This window comes from Strix aluco, chromosome 17, assembly GCF_031877795.1.
Source record: "Strix aluco isolate bStrAlu1 chromosome 17, bStrAlu1.hap1, whole genome shotgun sequence".
In the NCBI taxonomy this organism is placed as follows: domain Eukaryota; kingdom Metazoa; phylum Chordata; class Aves; order Strigiformes; family Strigidae; genus Strix; species Strix aluco.
Genome location: NC_133947.1, coordinates 1,414,633 through 1,434,710, shown reverse-complemented (window position 1 = coordinate 1,434,710; position 20,078 = coordinate 1,414,633). Strand labels below are relative to the sequence as shown.

The 20,078-nt window shown below is 65.3% G+C and overlaps 2 protein-coding genes across 8 annotated transcripts; one reads left to right on the top strand and one right to left on the bottom strand.

The window, feature by feature from the left end:
- The first annotated feature begins 1,499 nt into the window (after nucleotides 1-1,499).
- Nucleotides 1,500-4,848, top strand: SDCBP2 (syndecan binding protein 2). The gene is made up of 9 exons (XM_074843672.1): nucleotides 1,500-1,914; nucleotides 2,468-2,541; nucleotides 2,631-2,715; nucleotides 2,931-3,034; nucleotides 3,207-3,368; nucleotides 3,899-4,074; nucleotides 4,148-4,319; nucleotides 4,458-4,549; nucleotides 4,651-4,848. The coding sequence occupies exons 2-9, from the start codon at nucleotides 2,488-2,490 to the stop codon at nucleotides 4,703-4,705; spliced, it is 900 nt and encodes a 299-aa protein (XP_074699773.1). The 5' UTR covers nucleotides 1,500-1,914; nucleotides 2,468-2,487; the 3' UTR covers nucleotides 4,706-4,848.
- A 131-nt stretch (nucleotides 4,849-4,979) lies between these two features.
- SNPH (syntaphilin) lies at nucleotides 4,980-18,090 on the bottom strand. Of its 7 annotated transcripts, none has more exons than XM_074843637.1 (5): nucleotides 17,921-18,090; nucleotides 11,315-11,392; nucleotides 10,347-10,547; nucleotides 8,427-8,576; nucleotides 4,980-7,791 (listed from the first exon to the last, which is right to left on the bottom strand). In XM_074843637.1, exons 2-5 carry the CDS (start codon nucleotides 11,356-11,358, stop codon nucleotides 6,663-6,665), a joined length of 1,524 nt encoding a protein of 507 aa, XP_074699738.1. In that variant the 5' UTR covers nucleotides 11,359-11,392; nucleotides 17,921-18,090; the 3' UTR covers nucleotides 4,980-6,662. The 7 variants fall into 7 exon arrangements, with proteins under 7 accessions (XP_074699738.1, XP_074699740.1, XP_074699736.1 ...); XM_074843639.1 differs by having other exon boundaries at nucleotides 10,347-10,448; nucleotides 17,921-18,089; XM_074843635.1 differs by lacking the exon at nucleotides 17,921-18,090 and adding an exon at nucleotides 13,019-15,378 and having other exon boundaries at nucleotides 10,347-10,448.
- Between the last annotated feature and the right edge of the window lie 1,988 nt (nucleotides 18,091-20,078).

Sequence of the window (20,078 nt, the reverse complement as noted above, 5' to 3'; positions counted from 1 at the left end):
TGCCCTCACAGCCTCTGGCCGTTGCGGCTGTGACCGGGCCTGGACTGGGAGCGTGTGGGGCGGCCGGACGCGCGCTCCCGGGGTCCCTCCCGCTCCCGAGCAGCACATCGACGTGTCTCCGTGTATTTATTCCGTTCCTCTGCAGAGGCACATCCAGCCGCTGGTGTCTGCAGGCCAGAAAAGCCTCTTGGGTTTTTTTTTTTCGGTGCCTCTCTTAGTGATCCCCCACCACGCCAGGTCGGCGGGGCTCCCGCAGGGGCCGGTCTTTGCTGCTGCAGTCACAGGTTTGTCGCCGGTGGCTGGTGAGCGTTGGGTGGCTCACGCTGAGCGTTGGGTGGCTCACACTGGCCGTTGGGTGGCTCATGCCGCGGGTGCTGCTCGGGCACCGCTCTGGGGGGGCCCCCGGCTCCTCCACAAACGGCCTTTGCTCCCTTTGCCGCCACCCGATAACGTGACCGCGATCGATCACGGCGCAAGTCCCAGCTCCCGGGTGGGTTTGTTGGGAGCAAAGTTTGTGTTTAACGGGCTCCTGGGGGAAAGGGCTGGGGGGCTGCGTTTGGGATCATGTTGGAGATTGGCGCTATCCTTAATTGCTGCTCAATTAAGCAGAACGGGGAGCTGCTGGGGCGACAGCATCACCCTCCGCCCTTTGCTGCGGCCACTTCTAGGCAGGAACTCGGGGTGAGCTCGGGTTTCTCTTCCTGCCGAGCTTTTTGCTGTAATTATTAACCGGTGCCAGGCAGTGCCACGGCTTCTGGCTGGAGGTACAGCAGGGCTGGGGGGTGCCCAGTGCCCTCGGCGCTGGCAGCTGCCCCCCCGCCCTCAGCACGCAGCCCCCCACAGCAGCTCCCCCAGTACCCACAAGCAGAGAGGGGGTGCGGGTCCTTCCAGCTCTGGTTTGGTGGGGGATGAGGGTTTTGGGGCAAGCACAGACCCCCTCGAGGAACCACCCTCCTCTGTAGGATGTCTCCCTGCCCGTGTTTATCAGGGGTTGAGCTGCTCTTGTCCCAGCCTGGCTGAGGCGCCCGGGCACCATCGGGCTAAAAATAACACCAGTAAATAAAACGTTTCCTCCCGGCCTGGCACGCAGGAGCGGAGGCGCAGGGAGCTGGGACGTGTCCGGCGGCTGCTCCATGGCGGGGCTGGCCCCGTGCCAGCGAGATCCTGGGCTGGTGCCACTGGCTCCGGGCCCAGCTGGGTGCCCGCAGGACCCCCCCTGCCCGGCTCCTGGGGCCATGGTGGCCCGTGGCATCCCCGGTGCTGGAAGGCTGGATCCCAGGGTGACGTGTCCACATCCCATGGCTGCGGGGTGCCCGTGTTTGCCCCGTGCCCTGACTCAGTCTGCTCAGATTTTCCACCTCGGCACAGGGCTCCCACGGGGCCGTCACGCCTGACATGTGCCCCGGGGCCACTGGTGACGGTGGGAAGGGCGCGGGACACGGTGTCCTGGTCACAGCCGCATCAGCCCCACGTGCCCGGGCAGCGAGGTGTCAGCGGGAGCCAGCCACCCACGTGGGGCTGCTCGCAGTGGGGCACCCCCCTTTGCCCCCCACACACCCCCCCCCGCCCCGGCAGCACCCTTGGTGCTGGGGCATAAGGACTGCGGTGGGGCCCAGCCGTGGGCCGTGGCCGGAGTGGTGATGCAGTGGGATGGGGGGGCCACCATGGTGGCTAGTGGGGCCCCATCCCTGCTCCCCCAGGATGCCTGAACCCACAGAAAGCCATCCCTGTCCCGATCCCGGCAGTGCCAGGGCCCTGTGTGGCTTTGGCTTCACCTTCCTCTTCCTCACCTGTGCCCTACCTGGCAGGGGTGACGGTCACCTGAGGCTGCCTAGCCCCTCCCTGGGCTGGGCACCGCGATAAAAGCCCTGGGCCAGGCAGAGGGTGGCACAGGGAGCCGGGAGCTGTTGGGAGGTGAGTCCAGGGGTGCCAGGGGTGGGCTCTGGGGGGTCTTGCCGGTCTGGGGATGCTGCTGCGGTCCCTGGGCCGCGTGTGGGATCCTGCCTGGTCCCTGTGGAGCTGGGTCTGGATTTGGCCCCTACGCCCCCCGTTTTGGACGATGCGTTTTGGGGGACACGATGCCGTGGGTGGCACAGCCTCGCCGTGGGCACAGCGTGAGACGTGTTGAGGGGACTGATGGGGGCACAGGGGGCTGCGAGGAGCAGTCAGAGGGGCTGTTCCTGTGGGACATCCTGCTCCCGTGTCTGGGTGATGCCGGAATGGCCGCACTGGGTGGGTGGACGTGGGGAGTGGGACCCACCACCCACCAGCCAAGCGACGCCCGGGGTGTCCGTGCCCAGCACAGGGCCACCCGTGTCCCAGCTGCTGGGAAGTGGCGGAGGTGGTGGCCCCGGTGACACAGCCCTGAGTCACGCCGGAGGCCCGGGGTGACAGCCCGTCTCCGGCACACGGGCTGGGAGGAATGTTCGGGGAGAGGCACCTCATTCCTGAACCGCCCCATCCCCAGGCACCGCGACAGCAGCAGCGATGGCAACGCTCTACCCCTCCCTGGAGGACATGAAGGGCCACCAGATCTTGCAGGTCAGTGTCAGCGCAGGGGGGGTGAGCAGCCCCCGATGGGTCCCCAGGGCTGGGGGGCACAGCCTCGAGCAAACCCTGTCTCTTGGCAGGCGCAGGCAGCTGCCGGGGTGAGGACCCCCGCCACAACGGTGGTCACGGAGAAGCCAAAGCTCGTCTCGGGCACCGGCGATGCAGGTTGTGCTCAGCAATCCCTGTCTGAGGGCGGGAGGAGCGACGCTCAATGTGCAGGGGTGGGGTGGGGGGGTCAGCTGAGAACCCCCACAGCTCGGTGCATGGGTAGGGGATGGGATTTGGGGGTTTCTTTCTGCCCCATGGTCCCAGGGTGGGGAAGGCAACAGCTGTGGGCTGGGGACCCCACAAGCTGAGGCCACCCTCGGTGTGTCTCGCAGCACCACCCCTGCTGTACCCCAACCTGGCCGAGCTGGAGAACTACATGGGGCTGGCTCTCTCCAGCGCAGAGATCCAGAAGAACCTGCTCCCAGAAGGCAGCACCGTAAGTGTCCAGGCCCGCCTGCCCAACACAGGGTCCCCCACACTGCTGATGAGGGTCCCTCCAGGGCCGCATCCTGCCCGGGGAAGGGACGCAGCATCCCCCCGCCCCGAGGGGTGATGGGCACAGGGCCCCGTGCCCCCGCCTGCCCCACTGACTCCGGGCTCCATCACAGGCGCTGACCCCCACCGGGCCCTCCCCGGGCCAGCTGGTCGCCCCCCTGAGCGGGAACAACGCGGGGCTGCGGCGGGCAGAGATCAAGCCGGGCGTGCGGGAGATCCACCTCTGCAAGGATGAGCGGGGCAAGACGGGGCTGCAGCTGAAAAATGTCGACCAGGTGAGGGGGCTGGGCTGGCACCGGGCCCTCCATGGCACGGCATGGTGTGGCATGGCACGGCACAGCATGGCGTGGGGCACCATGGCACAGTGTGGCGCGGCACAGCACAGCACGGCACGGGGCACCATGGCATGGCACGGCATGGCACTGCACGGCACAGCGTGGCACTGTGTGGCATTAAATGGCATGACATGGCGTGGTGCACCGTGGCATGGCATGGCATGGCACAGCACAGCATGGCACGGTGTGGCATTAAATGGCAGAGGACAGCATGGCACAGCGTGGTGCACCACGACATTGCACAGCACGGCATGGCCGGTGTGGCATTAAATGGCACAGCACGCTGTGGTGCACTGTGGCACGGCACGGCACAAGCATGACTACAGCGCAGCGTGCCGTGGCACGGCGCATCACGGCGCGGCAACGTGCGGCATTAAACGGCGCAGCACGGCACAGCTCAGCCTGGTGTGTGGCACCGCCACCAAGTCCCCACACCAGCCCCGCGCCATCGCTCCCCCCGTGTCCCCCAGGGCATCTTTGTGCAGCTGGTGAAGGCCAACTCGCCGGCGGCGCTGGTGGGGCTGCGCTTCGGTGACCAGATCCTGCAGATCGACGGCAAGAACTGCGCGGGCTGGAGCAGCGACAAGGCGCAGCGGGCGCTGAAGAAGGCGTCCCCGGAGAAAATCGTCATGGTGGTGCGGGACAGGTGAGCGGGCGGGCGGGTGGTGCCGGGGCTGGTAGCGGTGCTGGCACTGACTGCGCTCTCCTCCCCCCTCCAGGCCTTTCCAGCGCACCGTCACTGTGCACAAGGACAGCACTGGCCACATCGGCGTCGTGGTCAAGAAGGGGAAAATCGTGTCGCTGGCCAAGGACAGCTCTGCCGCCCGCAACGGCCTCCTCACCCACCACTGCATCTGCGAGGTCAACGGCCAGAACGTCATCGGCATGAAGGTAGGGGCTGCGCACAACCGGCGCCGCAAAACACGCCCGGGAGGTGCCCAGAACGGGGCGAGCAGAGCCCCGAGGAATGCTGCAGGGTGGTGGGCAGAGCTGGGCACCCCCCCGGCACCCCCCTGCTCTCTCCCACAGGACAAGCAGCTCACGGAGGTGCTGGCGGGAGCCGGGAACGTGGTGACACTGACCATCATCCCCACCGTCATCTACGAGCACATGGTCAAACGGTGAGACCACGGTGCCCACCCCCACCCCGCTGCGGCCCCACGGGGCCCCCCCTGAGGGGACCCACGGGCTCCCCCCGCTGAGCACCCCTCCTTGTGCCCAGGCTCTCGGCAGGGCAGGTGAAGTCAGCCATGGACCACTCCATCCCTGACCTGTGACGCGACTGCTGCCGGCCCGGGGGGGGCTGACGCTGGAACCGCAAGGGGCTGCTGAAGGTACCCCCACAGCATCCCCAAAAGCAGCTGGTTTAGCACAAAAAAAACCCAAAACTCATCCCTACAGAGGCTGGTGGCTGCTGGGTGGCACGGGGGACCTGCCAGCCTGCGATGTCCTCTCCTCCCCTCCCCGGCCCCGGGTCCCCGTGTCCCCCCCGTGCCCCGCTCGCGCCAGCCCCCCTCGGGGCAGACGCCAAAGGCTGGTTCCGGCCAAAGCAGACACAGACCCAGCGACGTTTATTACATCCACCACAGACAGCGAGTACAGGACAGGGGAAACAAGAAAAAGGGGGGTTACAGCTTTTTCAGTTCTGTATTTAAAAAATATATTATATAGATTTGTCTTTCAAATATAATCGTTACATTTATTTCTTGGCAAAGCTTTGGATAGTCTAACAGACGTCTACACAGATCCACAAATACATTGCACAAGAGGCGTATATCCCAGCTCCGCTTTCATCAGCCGCCCCGGCTGCTTTGCCACCGTTTCTCCCCAAATAATTCCCCTGGCCCCCGGTGCTGGTGCCAGCGGCTGCCCGGGACACGCGGGACACGGCCTGTGCCCGCACCGGGACCGGTGGCTGCCAGCGTGGGGAGCATCACCGGCTCCCAGGGCACCCCGCCGGCAGCACCCGGGGGTGGTGGAGTGGGGTTTTGGGGGGGGTGGGGGGGGGAACACAGTTCAAGTCACGAAGAAGCCACAGACATTCGTGGGGGTGGGAGCGCCGCGCGCCCGGGGGAGCCCCAAGTCTCGCGCCTCCCCAGCCCCCGCTGAGCAATCCTTGCTGTCTTTGCTTTTCAAAAAAAAAAACAAAACAAAAAGGCTTTTTTCTTTTTTTTCCTCTGGAGGCCACCAGCAAAGCGGGGACTCGGCTGGGCCCGGGCAGGCAAAGGTGCTCGGCTCTGCCTGACACCCCTGCCTGCACACCCCTGCCTGCACCCTCTCGCTGCCTCCCGAGCTCCGGCACAGGGTGGGATCCCCGGCATCGCCGCTGCCAAAACCACCAGAGCCCCCAGTCCCGCTCCACAGCGGCCAGAGCCAGGGCTGGGGGTTCCCCTGCCCCGCTCACCGCCACCGCCTCAGCCCCGCAACAACAGGGCTTCAGTCTGTAGCCCAAAAAAAAGTGAATATAGTGCAAAGCAAAGGGAGGGAGGGACCGAGGCTTCCTCCAGGGCTGCTCAGTGGCACGGGAGCCACAGCTCGGTTCGGTCCCGGTGCGCAGGGGCATCACCCAAGCGATGAAGAGGGGCCCTGTCCCGCCGGGGGGGAGGAGGACCGACACCGACACCGCAGCAGGTCAGCAGCCCAGGGTGAAGGTGCCCCGCGGGCTCCCACCGCCTCCCGAACGGCTCCAGAGCTGGTCCCTGTTCCCCGGGTGGGTTCCCACCATCTTCCTGCCCCCAGCCAGACGTTGCTGTCGCAGTGCCCTGGAGCAAGAAATGCACCCCGGGGGGGGTCCTGCTGTGGCCTTCCCCCCATCCCAGCTCTTCCCATTGCCAGGCAGCTCCGTGCCTGCAGCAGGAGCAACCAAAGGGAGAGCCCAGGCGGGGGGTGCAGCCCCCCAAGAGCCGGAGGCACTGCAGCAGCAGCCGGGCAGCAGCGTCCGTTGGGCAGGGGCTGGCGGTGTGATGCTTGGTGCCACCTCCCGTATCACCCCTTGGCCCCGCTCTGCCAGCAACGGGCCCTTCCCTCCTCCAGGACAAAGGAGCTGGTGGCGGGGGGGGGGCAGCACACCCCAATGCACCCCCAGCCCCTTCCCACCGCCCCCCGCCTCGGCGCTGCATAACGAGCCAGAGCCAACGAAGGCCCCCGGGAGAGCGGGGACACGCCGGGGCTTTACAATCAGCGGTCGGGTCTGGGGAGGGTGGGGGGGTGGGCAGGGGGGTGTCGGGGGGGGTGTCAGGGCTGGGTGCTGCCCCCGGGGCTGGCGACGGGGCGACAGCCCATCCTGCGGATGGAATGGAGGGCGACGGTGCAGCAGCCCCGCAGGAGCGAGCTGATATTGTAGATGGGTTGGCCCTGCCGGCGCTGCGAGCGGCACAGCCAGGCCACCGTGGGCACGGCCGGCACCACCACCGCCAGCAGATCCACGATGAAATGGCGGCTCCAGTAGCTCTTGGAAGGGGCGGCCTCGCAGCCGCTCGCCTCCGTCGTCTCCTCCTCCGCCACGCAGGCGATGGCCACAGAGGGGCTGGCGCCGGGGGGCTGCCGCACCGCCGGGTTGCAGGGGACACCCCCCTCGGCCCCGGCACTCGCCGCCGTGTCGGGCTCGGCCACCAGCAGGTCCGTGGCCCCGGTGGGGTTGGAGAACTCGGGGCCGGGCATCATGTCTTCCATTTCGGAGACCCAAGCCGAGGTGGGGCTGCCTAAGCTGCAAGCCTGGGACTTCATCACTTTCTCCAGGATGGTGTCCAGGTCGGGCTGGCAGGGCACGAAGTCCGTCTGGATGGCCCGTTCCTGCATGCAGCTGGCCTGCACCCCGGCCTCCACACCGCCCCGCAGCCCCAGCAGCTTCTCGTAGGTGGAACTGGGGGGCAGGCGGGCGCCGGGCTCGCCCCCCCCGTCCAGCGGGTCCGTGTGGCCAGGAGCCTCCTCTGCCCCTGCGAAGCCGCTGTCGGCCCCCTCGTCCAGCGAGATGGTCTGCGAGCCCCCCACGTTGCGGTCCCCGGCCCCTTGGTCGCTCAGCTTGGTGTAAGTGGAGCTGCGGGTGAGGGATCGTGCCGGGGACCCCCCGGCCGACTCGCCGGCCCCCTCCTCCTTCAGCGCCCCGTTCTGCGCCACCTCCATGCTGTGCAGCAGCGTCTCCAGCTTCTTGTTCTGGATGTTGATGTCCACGAAATACTTCTGGAGCCCTTTGTCCTTCTCCAGCAGGTTGTTCTTCACTGTGTCGATGACCTGCTTCAGCTGCTTGATCTCCTTGCGGGCTTCCTTCAGCGCCAGCTGGGCCTCCACGCGATGGCACTCCTCCTCGATCCAGTCCTCCTGCATCCGCGACAGCTGCGTCTTCAGGTCCTCGATCTCAGCATCCCTGCGAGAGACGGGGAGGGCACCGCCGCGGCGCTGAGGGGGCTGCGGGGCCAGCCCTGGCCTCACCTCCCCGACACCCAGTTGGGAGCCAGATCACCCAGTAACACTCGCGACTGGGACCCAGGGATGGAGCTCGGGGACCCTCAGGCATGATGCTCCCGGAGGGGATGCAGAGCCCAGAGCTTCCGAGGGCTGCATGGGGACAGGCAGGTGCCCCGGGCGGGCGCGTGGCAGCTGGCACGATGGAGAGGACGTGCCTAAGCCCGAGAGGAGCAGATGGGGATTAGCCACCCTCTGACGCTGAAATTCTGAAAAAGCGTGGCAGAGGCTTAACTGGGGGGCGCAGGGGACAGTGCAGCCACCACAGGCGGGACGTACGGGCTCCGAATTCGCGGCTCCCTGGGTGGATGGGCAGCAATCCCAGATGCCCACATGCCTGCAGCGGCGCTGCGAAGCCGTGAACCCAGTGCCTGGGCACAAGCCCGAGGACAAGACGTGGTGTTGGGAACTGGGAGCCTCCAGAAGGACCAGTCCCGTGCAGGAGCTGCTGCTGTGGGTGGCGATGGCCGGTGCCGGGACCCTTCCCAGTGACGCCCGTGCCGGGGGGGGCATCTGCGCCCGTGCTCCCGTGCTCACCTGTCCTGCAGCCGCTCCTGCGTGTCCTTCAGGCGAGCTTTGAGGTGCCTGATGCAGACCTCCTTCTGCTGCAGGGGGGTCAGGTACTGCTCCGGCGTTGGCGGCTTTATCCCATGGTTGTCGCTGCAGAGGTTGTACTTGGCCGAGCGCCTGTGGGGACACAGACGTCACCCACCTGCCAGTACCGGCACGGGCTCGGTGGAGGGGCCCCAAGGAGATGCCTCCTTTCAAGGTGCAGGGGGGTGCAGCCCCATAGCACATCCCAAAGGAGCCCTGTGGGCAGGGTGGGTGCCTCAGGGTGCTGTGCCACTGGCAGGAGGGTGGGCGCAGCTCCCCACCCTCCGCAGAGCCGCAGGTTTCACCGGGGCAGCGGGTGCAGGAGCAGAGCCGGGAGGTCTCTGTGTGCCCAGAGCGAGCTTTCTGGGAATGATGGATGTGGATGGAGACGCCAGGGTGGGATTGGCCCCGTCAGAGATGGAGGTGACGGGAGTGTTCAGGATGGAGCAGGTCTGGAGCTGGCGGCTGTCCTGCCCATGGAGAGCAAGCCGGGGCGTCCGGCATCTGCTCCAGGATGGGCCAGTGGCACGTCCGGATCCTCCTCGCGCCGTTACCGGGGCGGATGAGGTGATGCCTCTGGCCCAAAGGCCAGGACAGCGTGGAGAGCAGGGGCTGGCCTGGGCCAGGGCTGTGGGCCTGGGCTGGGACACGCAGAGACGCTCCCACATTGCACAGGGTGGACTGAAACCTCTGCGCACAGCAGCAGGGTGCTGGGTACCCCCTGAGCATCGCAGCAGGGTGATGGGTACCCTCTGCATGGCAATGGGGTGCTGGGTACCCCCTGTGTGTGTCAGGGGGGTTCTGGGTATCCCCTGAGCATTGCAGCAGGATGCTGGGTACCCTCTGCATGGCAGCGGGGTGCTGGGTACCCCCTGCACATTGCAGCAGGGTGCTGGGTACCCTCTGAGCATCACAGCAGGATGCTGGGTACCCTCTGTGCATGGCAACAGGGTGCTGAGTACCCCCTGTGCATGGCAGCAGGATTCTGGGTACCCCCTGTGCATCACAGCAGGATACTGGTACCCTCTGCATGGCAACGGGGTGCTGGGCACCTCTTGTGCGTGGCAGCGGGGTGCTGGGTACCCTCTGCATGGCAGCAGGATTCCAGGTACCCCCTGAGCACCGCAGCAGGGCAGCCCAAACCCCCCCAAGCACGCTGCAGCCTTCAGCTGGAGACACAAGCATCGCGTCAGGAGCAGCCAGGCAGGACCGCGGCCTTGCGATGCCCCGTGGCCGCAGGACGGGCACCGCTCCCGTCACCCCCTTACCCCCTCAGATCCTCCCAGATTTGATGCCACCTCTGGCAGCCAGAAGGCGGTTGGGGATGAGCCTCGCACCCTGGAGCAGCACGAAACGGGCAGCTGTGCCGGCAGGGTCGGGGTCGGTGCCCGTCCCACAGCCCGGGGTGCGGCTGTTCGTGCTCTGAGCACACCGGGAGCTCCCCGCTGAGGAGCCCGGCTGCTGCCAGCACTCGCCTGATCGCCACCGGGCAGCACAAGGGGATGGAAACGAAGCTCTTGCCCATTGCACCTTCGGTCCTGAAGGACTCGGGGTGCCCCGCGGGGTGCAGGAGCGGCGGGAGGGACGCGTGCAGCGTGCAAGCCACAGCCACGGCAGGACGGAGGGAAGGGGACGGGGCGCCGGGCTGGCAGGCGGGGGGACGGGGAGGGAGAAGACACGACAACGGAGGTGGAGAGGTTTGGAGGAGGACGGTGAAGGTCTTTGTGAGACACACCAGCGGCTCCGCCAGCAAACCCAAGCTCACAGCCTCGCTCCACCGGCACCCGGCAGCATGGGGGCTGCTCCCCCCCCTTTGCCTGGGGGCACCCAGCAGCCGCCCTGGGGCCACGGGTGATGGGTTACCTTGGGGTGGGGCTGCTGTCGCTGCCCTTGCAGGAGCCAGAATTGCTGCTGCTGCTCAGCGAGGAGGTGCCGTAGGTGTCCCTCCCGGGGGGCGAGGGGCGCCTGGAGGCAGGGAGAAGAGGCTGTGTCTCAGGCCGAGTGGCTGAGGGCGCTGAAGACTTAAAGAAGGAGGCAAAGCCACTCCGTCCATAAACCCCGCGACTGCCAACCACCACACCGAGAACACACAAGACAAAAGGACAAAACAAACAGCAGGGATCAAAATGGCACGGACACGGTGACGGGCACAAAGGCAGGGCTGGGGGGGGGCTGCCCACCCGCTGTCCCCCCCAACACACACACCCCCGGGATGCTGGCACGGCATCCCTTGCACCCCGGGGACCACGAGCCCCGTGGGAGCCCCCGGGGAGCGTGGCCTTGGCAGAGCTCGAGCCACGCCGCTGCCTGCTGCCAGGTCAGCCCCTACACATGGGCAGAGCTGCCTTTTCTCTCTGCCTGCGCTGCCAGTGCCAGCCAGCACCTAACAGCAGCCCAAGTCACAGAGACATTTGGAGGGGAATAAATGCATTTTTTCCTCTCTTTTTCCCCCCCCTCCTGCAGCTCAAGGAGAGGCTTTTCAAGGGCTAACCCACCTCCCAGCTTCACCACCCCAACCCCAGCGCCCGGGGCCCTCCACCACTGCCTGCCTTGGCCCGGACGGACAGAGGGGTCGGTCCCAGCTGCGGCAGAGACGGACAGAGAGGGACGGGGGGTGCAGCGCTCGGGGGGCTGCATGCACGGCCGGGGAGGTGCTGTGCGGTGGGCAGCGACATGCAACCAGCAAAAAAAAGCTGGGCTGGGGGGTTCGTGCTGCAAAGTGGCAGCTCGTGGTGTAGGTGGGGGTTGTTCCCTCCCCGCTGCCAGGCGGGAGAAGTGCTGGGTGGGCACCAGTGCCCGGTCCCAGGGGCCAGAGGCCGAAGCATATTCACCTTCGCGATCCGGTGGACGAGCGTCTGCTCCCCGGCAGAGACATGGCCGCGGTGCCGCGGGTCCTGGGCGCGGGGGAACTGCGGGTTAAACGCAACAGAAAGAGGAGGTGAAGGCAGGGAAACGGCCCCGGGGCCGGTGTGGGGGTGAGCCCCTGCACCAGGGCATCAGTTTAGACGCTGGGGCCACCCGTCCAGGGACAGATGTGCACATCTGGGCTGTGCTCCCCGCCTGCCCCCCACGGCCCAGGAACGCCGGGATGCTGCGTGCCCAGAGTCCTGCCCCGGCAGCACACGCTGCCCTGGGGCTTGTTTAATTTATAAGGCAAAACAGAAGCATAGCAGGTACCTGCCCATGGTCTAAGGCCCCTTTTACCACCCGTCTCCAGCCACGGGACAAGCTTTCCCCTGACCCCTGGTCCCCGGAGGTCTGCTGCCAGGACGCAGGGTGCCTGTGGTGGTGGCATTATTCAGGGCATCGATGGGACGAGGGGTCCAACACACAGCCCTGGACCTCACCGAGCCTCCACCCGGGCAGGTGGGTGCCCCGCAGCGGGCTGGCACCTGCTTTTTTTTAATTCAGTCCGAATGACCAGTGAAATCGGGTAAGGAAGCACAGATCCCTGCCTGATGCGGCAGCAGCCACTAATCCCTCGGGAAGCCCAGAGACCATTTTTCCTGTCAATAAATAGGCCAGATCCAGGGGCTCGTGGCAACCGGCAGCACCTCAGGCACACGCAGGGATGTGAACTGCCGCAGCGGAGGGGAGCTACGGAAAGAATCCATTCCGCCGAGCACCCCACATCCATCACCCCACGTCCATCCCTCTGAGCACCCCACGGCACCACGGCGATGCCCCACGGCGCTCACGGGCTGCTGGGGACGGCCAGGCCGGACACGCCTCGCAGGCTCCTTCTCCATCCCCGGCGCCGGTACTGTCCCACATTTTGGCAGCTCCAGCCCAGAGTGATGGGACCAGCCAGCTGATAATTGATCGGTGATTGGAATCTCTAAGTGCTGCTCGGCCAGGGTCCAGGGGAGTGTGAGGAGTGGGACATGGAGGGGAGGCAGATGAGGAGGAGGAGGGAGCACGGCCAGCTCACCCCAGTGATGCAGCCTTTTGCATTTGCCCCCCCCCAGAGCTGTTTTTTCCAGGCTACCTCCTGCCTAATGCTCAAAGCCCTCAACGACCAGCCCAGGCCTCTCCTCTGCCCAGGATTCACCACTCCCCATCCCCAAACCAGGACACTGAAGAGCCCGGAGAGCTGGAGCAGAGGAGCTGGAGATGTGCGGCTGTGGTGAGCCCCCAGTGCCCAGGGGGTGCCGGCATCCCCAGGACACAGCACCTGGGATCTGGGGGCCCTGCTGCTCACCCCCTGGGATGGATTTGCCAGGGGAGGACCTGGGCAGAGGGAAGCAGCGCTCTGCCCTGCCAGATACCTGCTCCCGAGTCGACAGCGCGCGCGGCCGGGCGGCTGCGGGCTTTGCTAATGCAGCAGCGTGAATCAGCATCCAGAGAGCGGCCCCGGTGCTGGTGGGAGCATCCTGCGGCACAGCCCAGGCTCCGGCAGCGGGGGCCAGCCCGTCCCTGCTCCCCAGGCAGCTCTCCGCGGGTTTTTCAGGAGATTTGCAGCCACGGGGATTAACTCCTCGCCCTCTCGCAGCCCCCCGAGCCCCGTGCCCTGACCCGACGCAGCCCAGCGGTACCCGGCATCGCCGCTGCCTCCTGCTCTTCCCCGTTCACGGCAGTTACCCGCACGCCAAACCGCTCTGCTCGGGGGGTCCCTCTGCGCTCCGGGAACACGCGGCGCCAGGCAAGCGCCAGCACCGCAGGCGGCACCGCTGTGTCCGGCACACGGGCTGAAATCGTGCCGGGGGGCTCCTGCGAGCACCCCACGCTGCACCCCGGGCGCCCGCACCAGCATCCGCAGCCCGGAACGGCTCTGTGGGGAAGCCTGGATTCGGCCTCGCGCCTGGCAAGCTCAGTTCCTCCTCCTCCTCCTCCTCCCACTGCTGCAGACTCGTCGGGCGCCCACGCCGAGGCTCGATGCCTCTTGCGGCGCCGGCAGGTTTAGGGGGGTGAGAATCTCAGAGCAGCCCCGTGCTGCTGCCGCAGGGAGCCTGGCCGAGCTCTGCCAGCGAGCACCCAAATCCCGCGGAGCGGGGAGCACCCATCCCCCTGCCCAGGTCCCCATCTCACAAACACGATGGGCTGCACATCTCCGCCCGGCCGGGTACCAGCTCTGCCTCGCCAGGCTGCCCTGGGGCGGCTTGAATTTAATCACTGGTAATAAATTGTCACTGCCTCGATTCCCAAAGAGTTAACGGGCCATTTTGGTCTCCCCGAAAGTCTCACCATGCCCACGGGCTGCCAAGGACTGGCAGGTCGGGCAGACATAGCACTGAAGCTGAAAACACACCTTCCCACACGGTACGTGGCTACTTTGCATCTCAAGGCAGAGGGAATCACTTATTTGCACTCAGAATTACCGCTATTGCTGGACCAGGACGAGCAGCGACAGCGCACAGGGAGCCTCGCCATGAAAGCAAGAGGAAATCCAAGATTATTTTCTCACATTTGAAAGGCAAGAAAAGGGAGAAGTGGCGCAGATCTCTGCTTCTGCCGGTGATCTGCAGAGGGGTCTGCTCCCACAGAGCCCTCCTGTGGGACCCCCCACCTCCCCCCAACGCCCGGCACCTCTGGTGGCTCCGGCTCGCCGCCGCGGCTGCTCGTCGATCAGGAAAAACACATGGAGAGGAAATGAAAAGCGTTCAGAGATGAATAACCACCTCCCCAGCAAGGAAGATGATGGCAGCCGCGAGCGCCAGGAAACACAGGGGAGTAACCAAGAGCAGGTCCCTAAAATCTAAAAACCATCTAATAGATGGGGCTTGGGGCAGGAGTCGGAGCAAAGCTGCAAGGGCAGGCGGAAAAGAAGAAATCCCCTAAAAACAGGGGAGAAAGCAACCCAAACCAGGGCAGGGGTGGGCAGGCTCGTTGCTCCGTGTCAGGAGCGTCAGGGATGGGGCCCGCAGAGCTGCCCACGGCCGGTCCCACGCGGGGGAAGGCAGCTCCTGCTCAGCGTGGGGACAAAACCCCAAAAACAAACATCGGGAGCCTCGGCAGCGGGAGAGGAAACCGGCGGGGACGGAGGACAACGAGCCACTGCCAGCAACTCCGGGTCTGCAAACCCCACCTCACGCAAAGGCTGGGGGAGATAAAGCCAGCGCTCAGGAGCCAGCGCAGGGAAGGGATTTCCTCCACCTTATTTTCATCTTTGCCGAACAAAGAACACGGGGAACGTCTTGCAGGGCACAGAACGAACGCGGTAGAATCTGTTGCTTGTGGGTTGATCCTTAGAGAGCTGATGAAAACAGCTCGTGGCCCAGAAGGGAGGACGTGGCCGCAGCACAGGCTCCGGAGAGCCCCTGGGCAGCTCTGACCCCGCGTCAGAAACCGGCGCCGGGCCCAGTGACACGAGCTGCAAATGCTGATCCCCGCAGCCAGAGTTATCTCCGCACCGGTGCCGTGCCAGGACACACGGCCTCAGGTCCATAGTGAGCCCAGGCTTGCAATTATAGAGATTTTAACCAACAGTGAGAGTGCACAGAGACTGGGGCAAGGTCAGGGCCATTTGGGGGGTGCTGGCTTGTCCCTGTGCTGGGGGGACCAGTGGGACCCTGCTCAGTGCAGCACCTCTGCGGCCGCTCTCGCTCCCCGGGGATGCCGGTACAGGCCAGGGTCTGACGGCCCAACTTAGACCAGACCCAGAGATGCTGCTGCAAACCACCCAGGTGTGTTTCAACATCTTGCAAACCACCCCAAAACGCAGCTCAGGGGACAGGGAGGACCAATGCTGCCCGTTGTGAGGTCTAGCACTCTTTCCTGGAGCCACTGACAGCAAAATTCCCTGTGAATCTCCCGGCCTACAGTGGAACAGAAAGGCAGCTCTTTTAAAACAACAGCACAAAATAGGGCTTATTCTGTGCAACAGAATTAGCCTGGGGAATTCACTAAATAAAAGCAATGGTCCTTGATAAGGAAACAGCTGGAGTTCCAGCACGAAAAGCTGATACCTGGCACGGGGTGGGACGGGGCACAGCGGGGGACAAGAGCCTCTCGCCCCGGGGAGTGGGAGACCCCCCCCGCCGGCACATGGTGCTGTAACTGCACCGAGCACCTTCTGTGCCTGCTGTGGTCAGCAGCGCTCAGCCCCCGGCAGGGCTCAGCCCCATGCAGGGCTCAGCCCCACGCTGCTCCCCACACCTGCACCAGTAACTCCGTCTGGCAACCAGTAACGGTGTCCAGCACCAGCACCCCCAGGCACAGGCTGCTCAGCCTTGGCACGTCCCCAAGAGCCCCCCACGCTGCCACTACACATGGTGGGTGACACCATGGGGCTCTGGGAGCCCCCCCAGTGGGTCCCCAGCTCCCTCAGAGGGGATCTGGGGCACTGCTGACCCACAGACCACACCACGACGGCGATGCAAGGCGTGACGGGTGGCAGAGTCCCAGCAGAGCACCCCAAGGCTCGGCCCAGCACCCCAGGGGAGGATTTCCCCAAGAATTGCAGCTCAGCCACCGTTCGGGGACGGCCGCCCCACAGAGACGCCTCTTTGGCTCGAATGCCACCACTCCCCATGCCACGCCGGGTCCCCTGGCCATGCCAGCGATGGAGAGACGGCGCTGGGCAGGTATCACCTCTCCGAGCAGCTTCCTGCATGGAAACGGGGCCACGGGAGCCCCGGGGAGCCCCTCGCCATCGCCTCGGTGATTTCCTCGGGGGATTTCGTGACCGCAGGCTCTCCGAAGCGCCTCTCTTCGCTCCATCTGCAGGGTTCAGAAGGAACCGGCTGCTGCGCTGGCCCGAGCTGCCCCACCAGCTTGTCCCATCCCCGCGGGGAACACGCGGAGAAGGTGCAAGCACAGGCCCGTTTGGCAGCCCCAGCCCTCGGCACGCAGCCGCCCGGGGCCCAGCAGCCTCTGCATTTCCCTGGATTTCTCGCTCGCTGCTTCTTTTGTCGGGGTTCCCCTCACCCTGCCCGCTGCCGGATTTCCTTGTTTTCCTTGACGCATCCTGCGTTAGGAGCGTTTTGCAATGGTGGCACCAAGCCCAAGTACCTAAGAGCAGCTTTACCGATTCCGCAGAAACCTCGGGAGCAGAACTGCGCCCGGCACACGCCGGCGGGCGCTTTCCCTGCGGGTCCCTCCCTGTATTTTCAGCCTTCCTGTACTAACAAGATTAAAAGCAGAGAGCAACAGGGGGAAGGGAAATCGCAGCTTCGTTTTTCCGGGGAACAAAAAGGGCTCCTGAGACCTCCCTGCCTTTCTGACACAGGCTCTGCTTTTCCTTCACACTAAAAATAAGAAAAGCGCCGAACACGGCATCAACCAGCAAGCTGATGTGGGACAGCGCTACGTCCCCGACACGGCAATGCCAGGATGGGTTTGTGGTTGAAAAGGGACTGGGGTGCAGCTGGGGGGTGGCGGGAAGGAGCCGGATCCGGCAGAAGCCCGGCCAAGGAGGGGGTCAGCGCCGCGGGCACCATCCCAGCTGCCGGAGGCAAACCCCGGCCCGCTGGTGCGCAGCGGTGACCGTGTCTGCGCTCCTCCTCCTGCCACGGGGGATTTGTTGGGCTGCTTTGCTTCTGCTCGGGATTTTCCAAGGGAGCGGTTGATACCTCCAGGGGCTGGGAAACTGCTCCTGTTCCAGCTCATCCCAAAGCGGGCAGAGCTTCACCCGGGTCCTGGAGAGAGGGAGACGCTCCAGTTCACACCAGAGCGGAGCGCTCGGGGCAAGAGCAGGGACAAAAGGCACAGGATGTTTATGCAACAGCACCAGAAAAATCAATTCTGCTAAGAGTTGTTGTACCACGTAACGAAACACAGGAGCATCTCCTTTTATTCTCTTGTTTGTTATAAAATGCTGAGTTGACACCCAGAGATTACAGGAAAATAGAGACCATTCGGACAGATCGGGTTATGCAGCTCATCACTTTTCCAGCTGACCTGGCTGCAGCGCCAAACAGGGAGGTGACAACTCCTGGCCCTCATTAGCTAAAAATAAGGTGCCTGACCCCACGGTCTTACCAAGGCTGGGAAGGTTGGCGACAGGCGGGAGGTGACACCCCCCAGCCCGTCCCGCGCCGGTGCTCTGCCGGGGACCGCTAAGCCGAAAGAAGAGCCCACTGCTTCGGGATACGCAGGTGAAAACGTGGAAGAGAAATGCAGCTTCCTGCACAGCAGCTACTCCCCCCGCCCGCGCCGTCTCCCCGAACCACCGTCCACCTCGACCGAGGGCTGGGAAGGACGGTGGTGGCGGAGGATCAGCCCCGGGTCCCCGCACCGCTGCGCTGGCCTACTTTTACTTCACCAACAAACCAAATCTCCCATCTCGGCCCGCTGCGACGCTGCCGAGGTGTGAGCACAGGCACTGCCCCCCCCGGCCAGGCGCCTCCGCGGCCCTGGAAATCAGGATTTGCACCTTCTTGCACAAGGTCACAGCATAAACGCACCGGGGAGGGGGGACACGGGGGGACGCCGGTTATTTTATAAGCACAACAAACGCACAGCAGCGGGTTTCTGTGCGACAACCCGGCAGCACTGACCTTGCTGGGAGGAGAGAAAAGGAGCACCCGGCTCATCAATCGGCTCGTGTCTGTTCTGTGTCCCCTCGGAGATGGAGCATTAAGCCATTAAATAATAAAATCGCAATTGCACAGCAGCTCCGGCTCCTGCAACGCCCCACGGTGCCGGGAGACACGTTGGGATGCTGCAACGAGCAGATGTGGGTCTGGTGCATGCAGGGAAGGTCCAGGGCATGGGATGTGGGTCTGGTGTGTGTGATGTGGGTCCGGTGCACACAGGGAGGGTCCAGGGCATGGGATGTGGGTCTGATGCATGTGATGTGGGTCCGGTGCATGGGAAGCGGGCCTGGTGCATGCAGGGAGGGTCCAGTGTGTGTGATGTGGGTCTGGTGCATGAAATGTCAGTCCAGTGCACGCAGGGGGGGTCCGGAGCACGGGATGTGGGTCTGGTGTGTGTGATGGGGGTCTGGTGCATGCAGGGAGGGTCCGGCACACGGGATGTGGGTCCGGGGCGTGCAGTGCAGGTCTGGCGAGCGTGCTGTGTGCCCGATGCATGGCTGTGTGGCTCCTGTGCACGCAACGTGGGTCCGGTGCCTGTGATGTGGGTCTGGTTCGTGCGATATGGGTCCAGGCACATCCAACGTGGGTCTGGCACGTGCAGTGTGGGTCTGGCCGGCGTCCCGTGGGTCCGGGGCGTGCCGTGGGGGCCCGGGGCGTGCAATGCAGCTGTGCTGCGGGCCCGAAGCGTGACCCACCCCAAGCACCCCCTGCCCCGTGGGGACCCCCCCCATTCGCCCCCCACCCCTCCCCGCTGCGGGTCCCCCGTGTCCCGCCCTCCCACACCCCCCCCAAGTCTGCAGCCAGAAAGGGCTGAGTCACGGCGGCCGCGGGCCCCCCCCGCCCCCTCAACGCCCCGCTCACCTCCGCGGGGCCCCGCCGATGTCCGGGGCGGCGGCGGCGGGAGGGGGGGGGGTTGAGGAGGGGGGGGGCTCAGCGACCTGGTGGGGAAGGGAGAGAGCGGGCGGTGAGCGGCGGCTGCGCAGGGCGCGGAGCGGGGCGCGGGGCGGTGCGGAGCCGTGCGCGCCCCCCCCCCCTTTTCCCCCTCTCCCCGTATCCCCCCCCCCAAGCCCCCTCCCCATCACCTGCGCCGGCCTCCATGGGTGCGGCGGGGCGGCCGGGAGCGCGGAGGGAGGGAGGGAGGGATGAAGGATGGACGGAGGGATGGAGACAGGGAGGGAGGGATGAGCCTTGCAGCTGCGTAATTTACCTCCCTCCTCTGCGCTCTTAAAGCGACGGCGGCGCGGATACCCCCCCCCTCCCGCCCCGCCGGGTTTCCCTCCCGTTTCTATGGCAACTCCTCTCTGCCAGGGCGCAGCGCCCTCCCAAAAAAAAAAACACCCACAAAAAAATGGTGTTTGAGGTCCCTCCCCGGCGGCGAGTCGCGCTCAGCTCCTCGCCCCGCGTAACCCCGGAGGAGGATGGAGGAGCCGGGGCAGCCCCCGCACTGCGGCCACCCGGCCCACGGAGTCCCCCCGGCGTTGTAATTTTCATCTAATTAGTCCAATTCTGAGGACACGGGCACGCCTAATTAATGACGCACAAGTAAAATAAATGAGACTCTCGGGCTCGTGGCAGTACCCAAAAATCACCACCGGGACCAAAAATCACCAACATCCAAACTGCTGCCCAGGGCTGGCGTTGGGAACCAGTCCTCCCAGTGCCCCCCCGCTCACTCGCTGGGAAATTATACTGGTCATCACTGGCCTGGCCTGCCTGAGCTCTCCAGCACAGTCTGGTTCCTCACGGTGCCTCCCCGGTTCCTCCCGGAGCTCTCGAGGTGACCCCCCCTGAATTATTTAAGGAGCAAACGCGTAGGACGAGGCCACCCGGCGCTAACTGGAAGCCACCGAGCCACTTACAGTGGCCCCCGTGGCAACCAGCGGGGCTCTGGCTTGCGCCCACGGCCAAGGTCGGCTGTGGACCCCCCCCTGGAGACCAGCACAACGGCAAAATGCACCCCCCACCCCCCCCCACCGTGTGACACAGGGACACGTAACGTGGATTCATGGCGGGAAACGCTGCGTGAAGTCGGAGCAGAACTTGCTCCTAGGCTGGAGCCAGGCCTGAGATTAAAGCCTAGGCCCAGGCCCAGGCCCTCACCGCCCGCCTTGGCATTGCC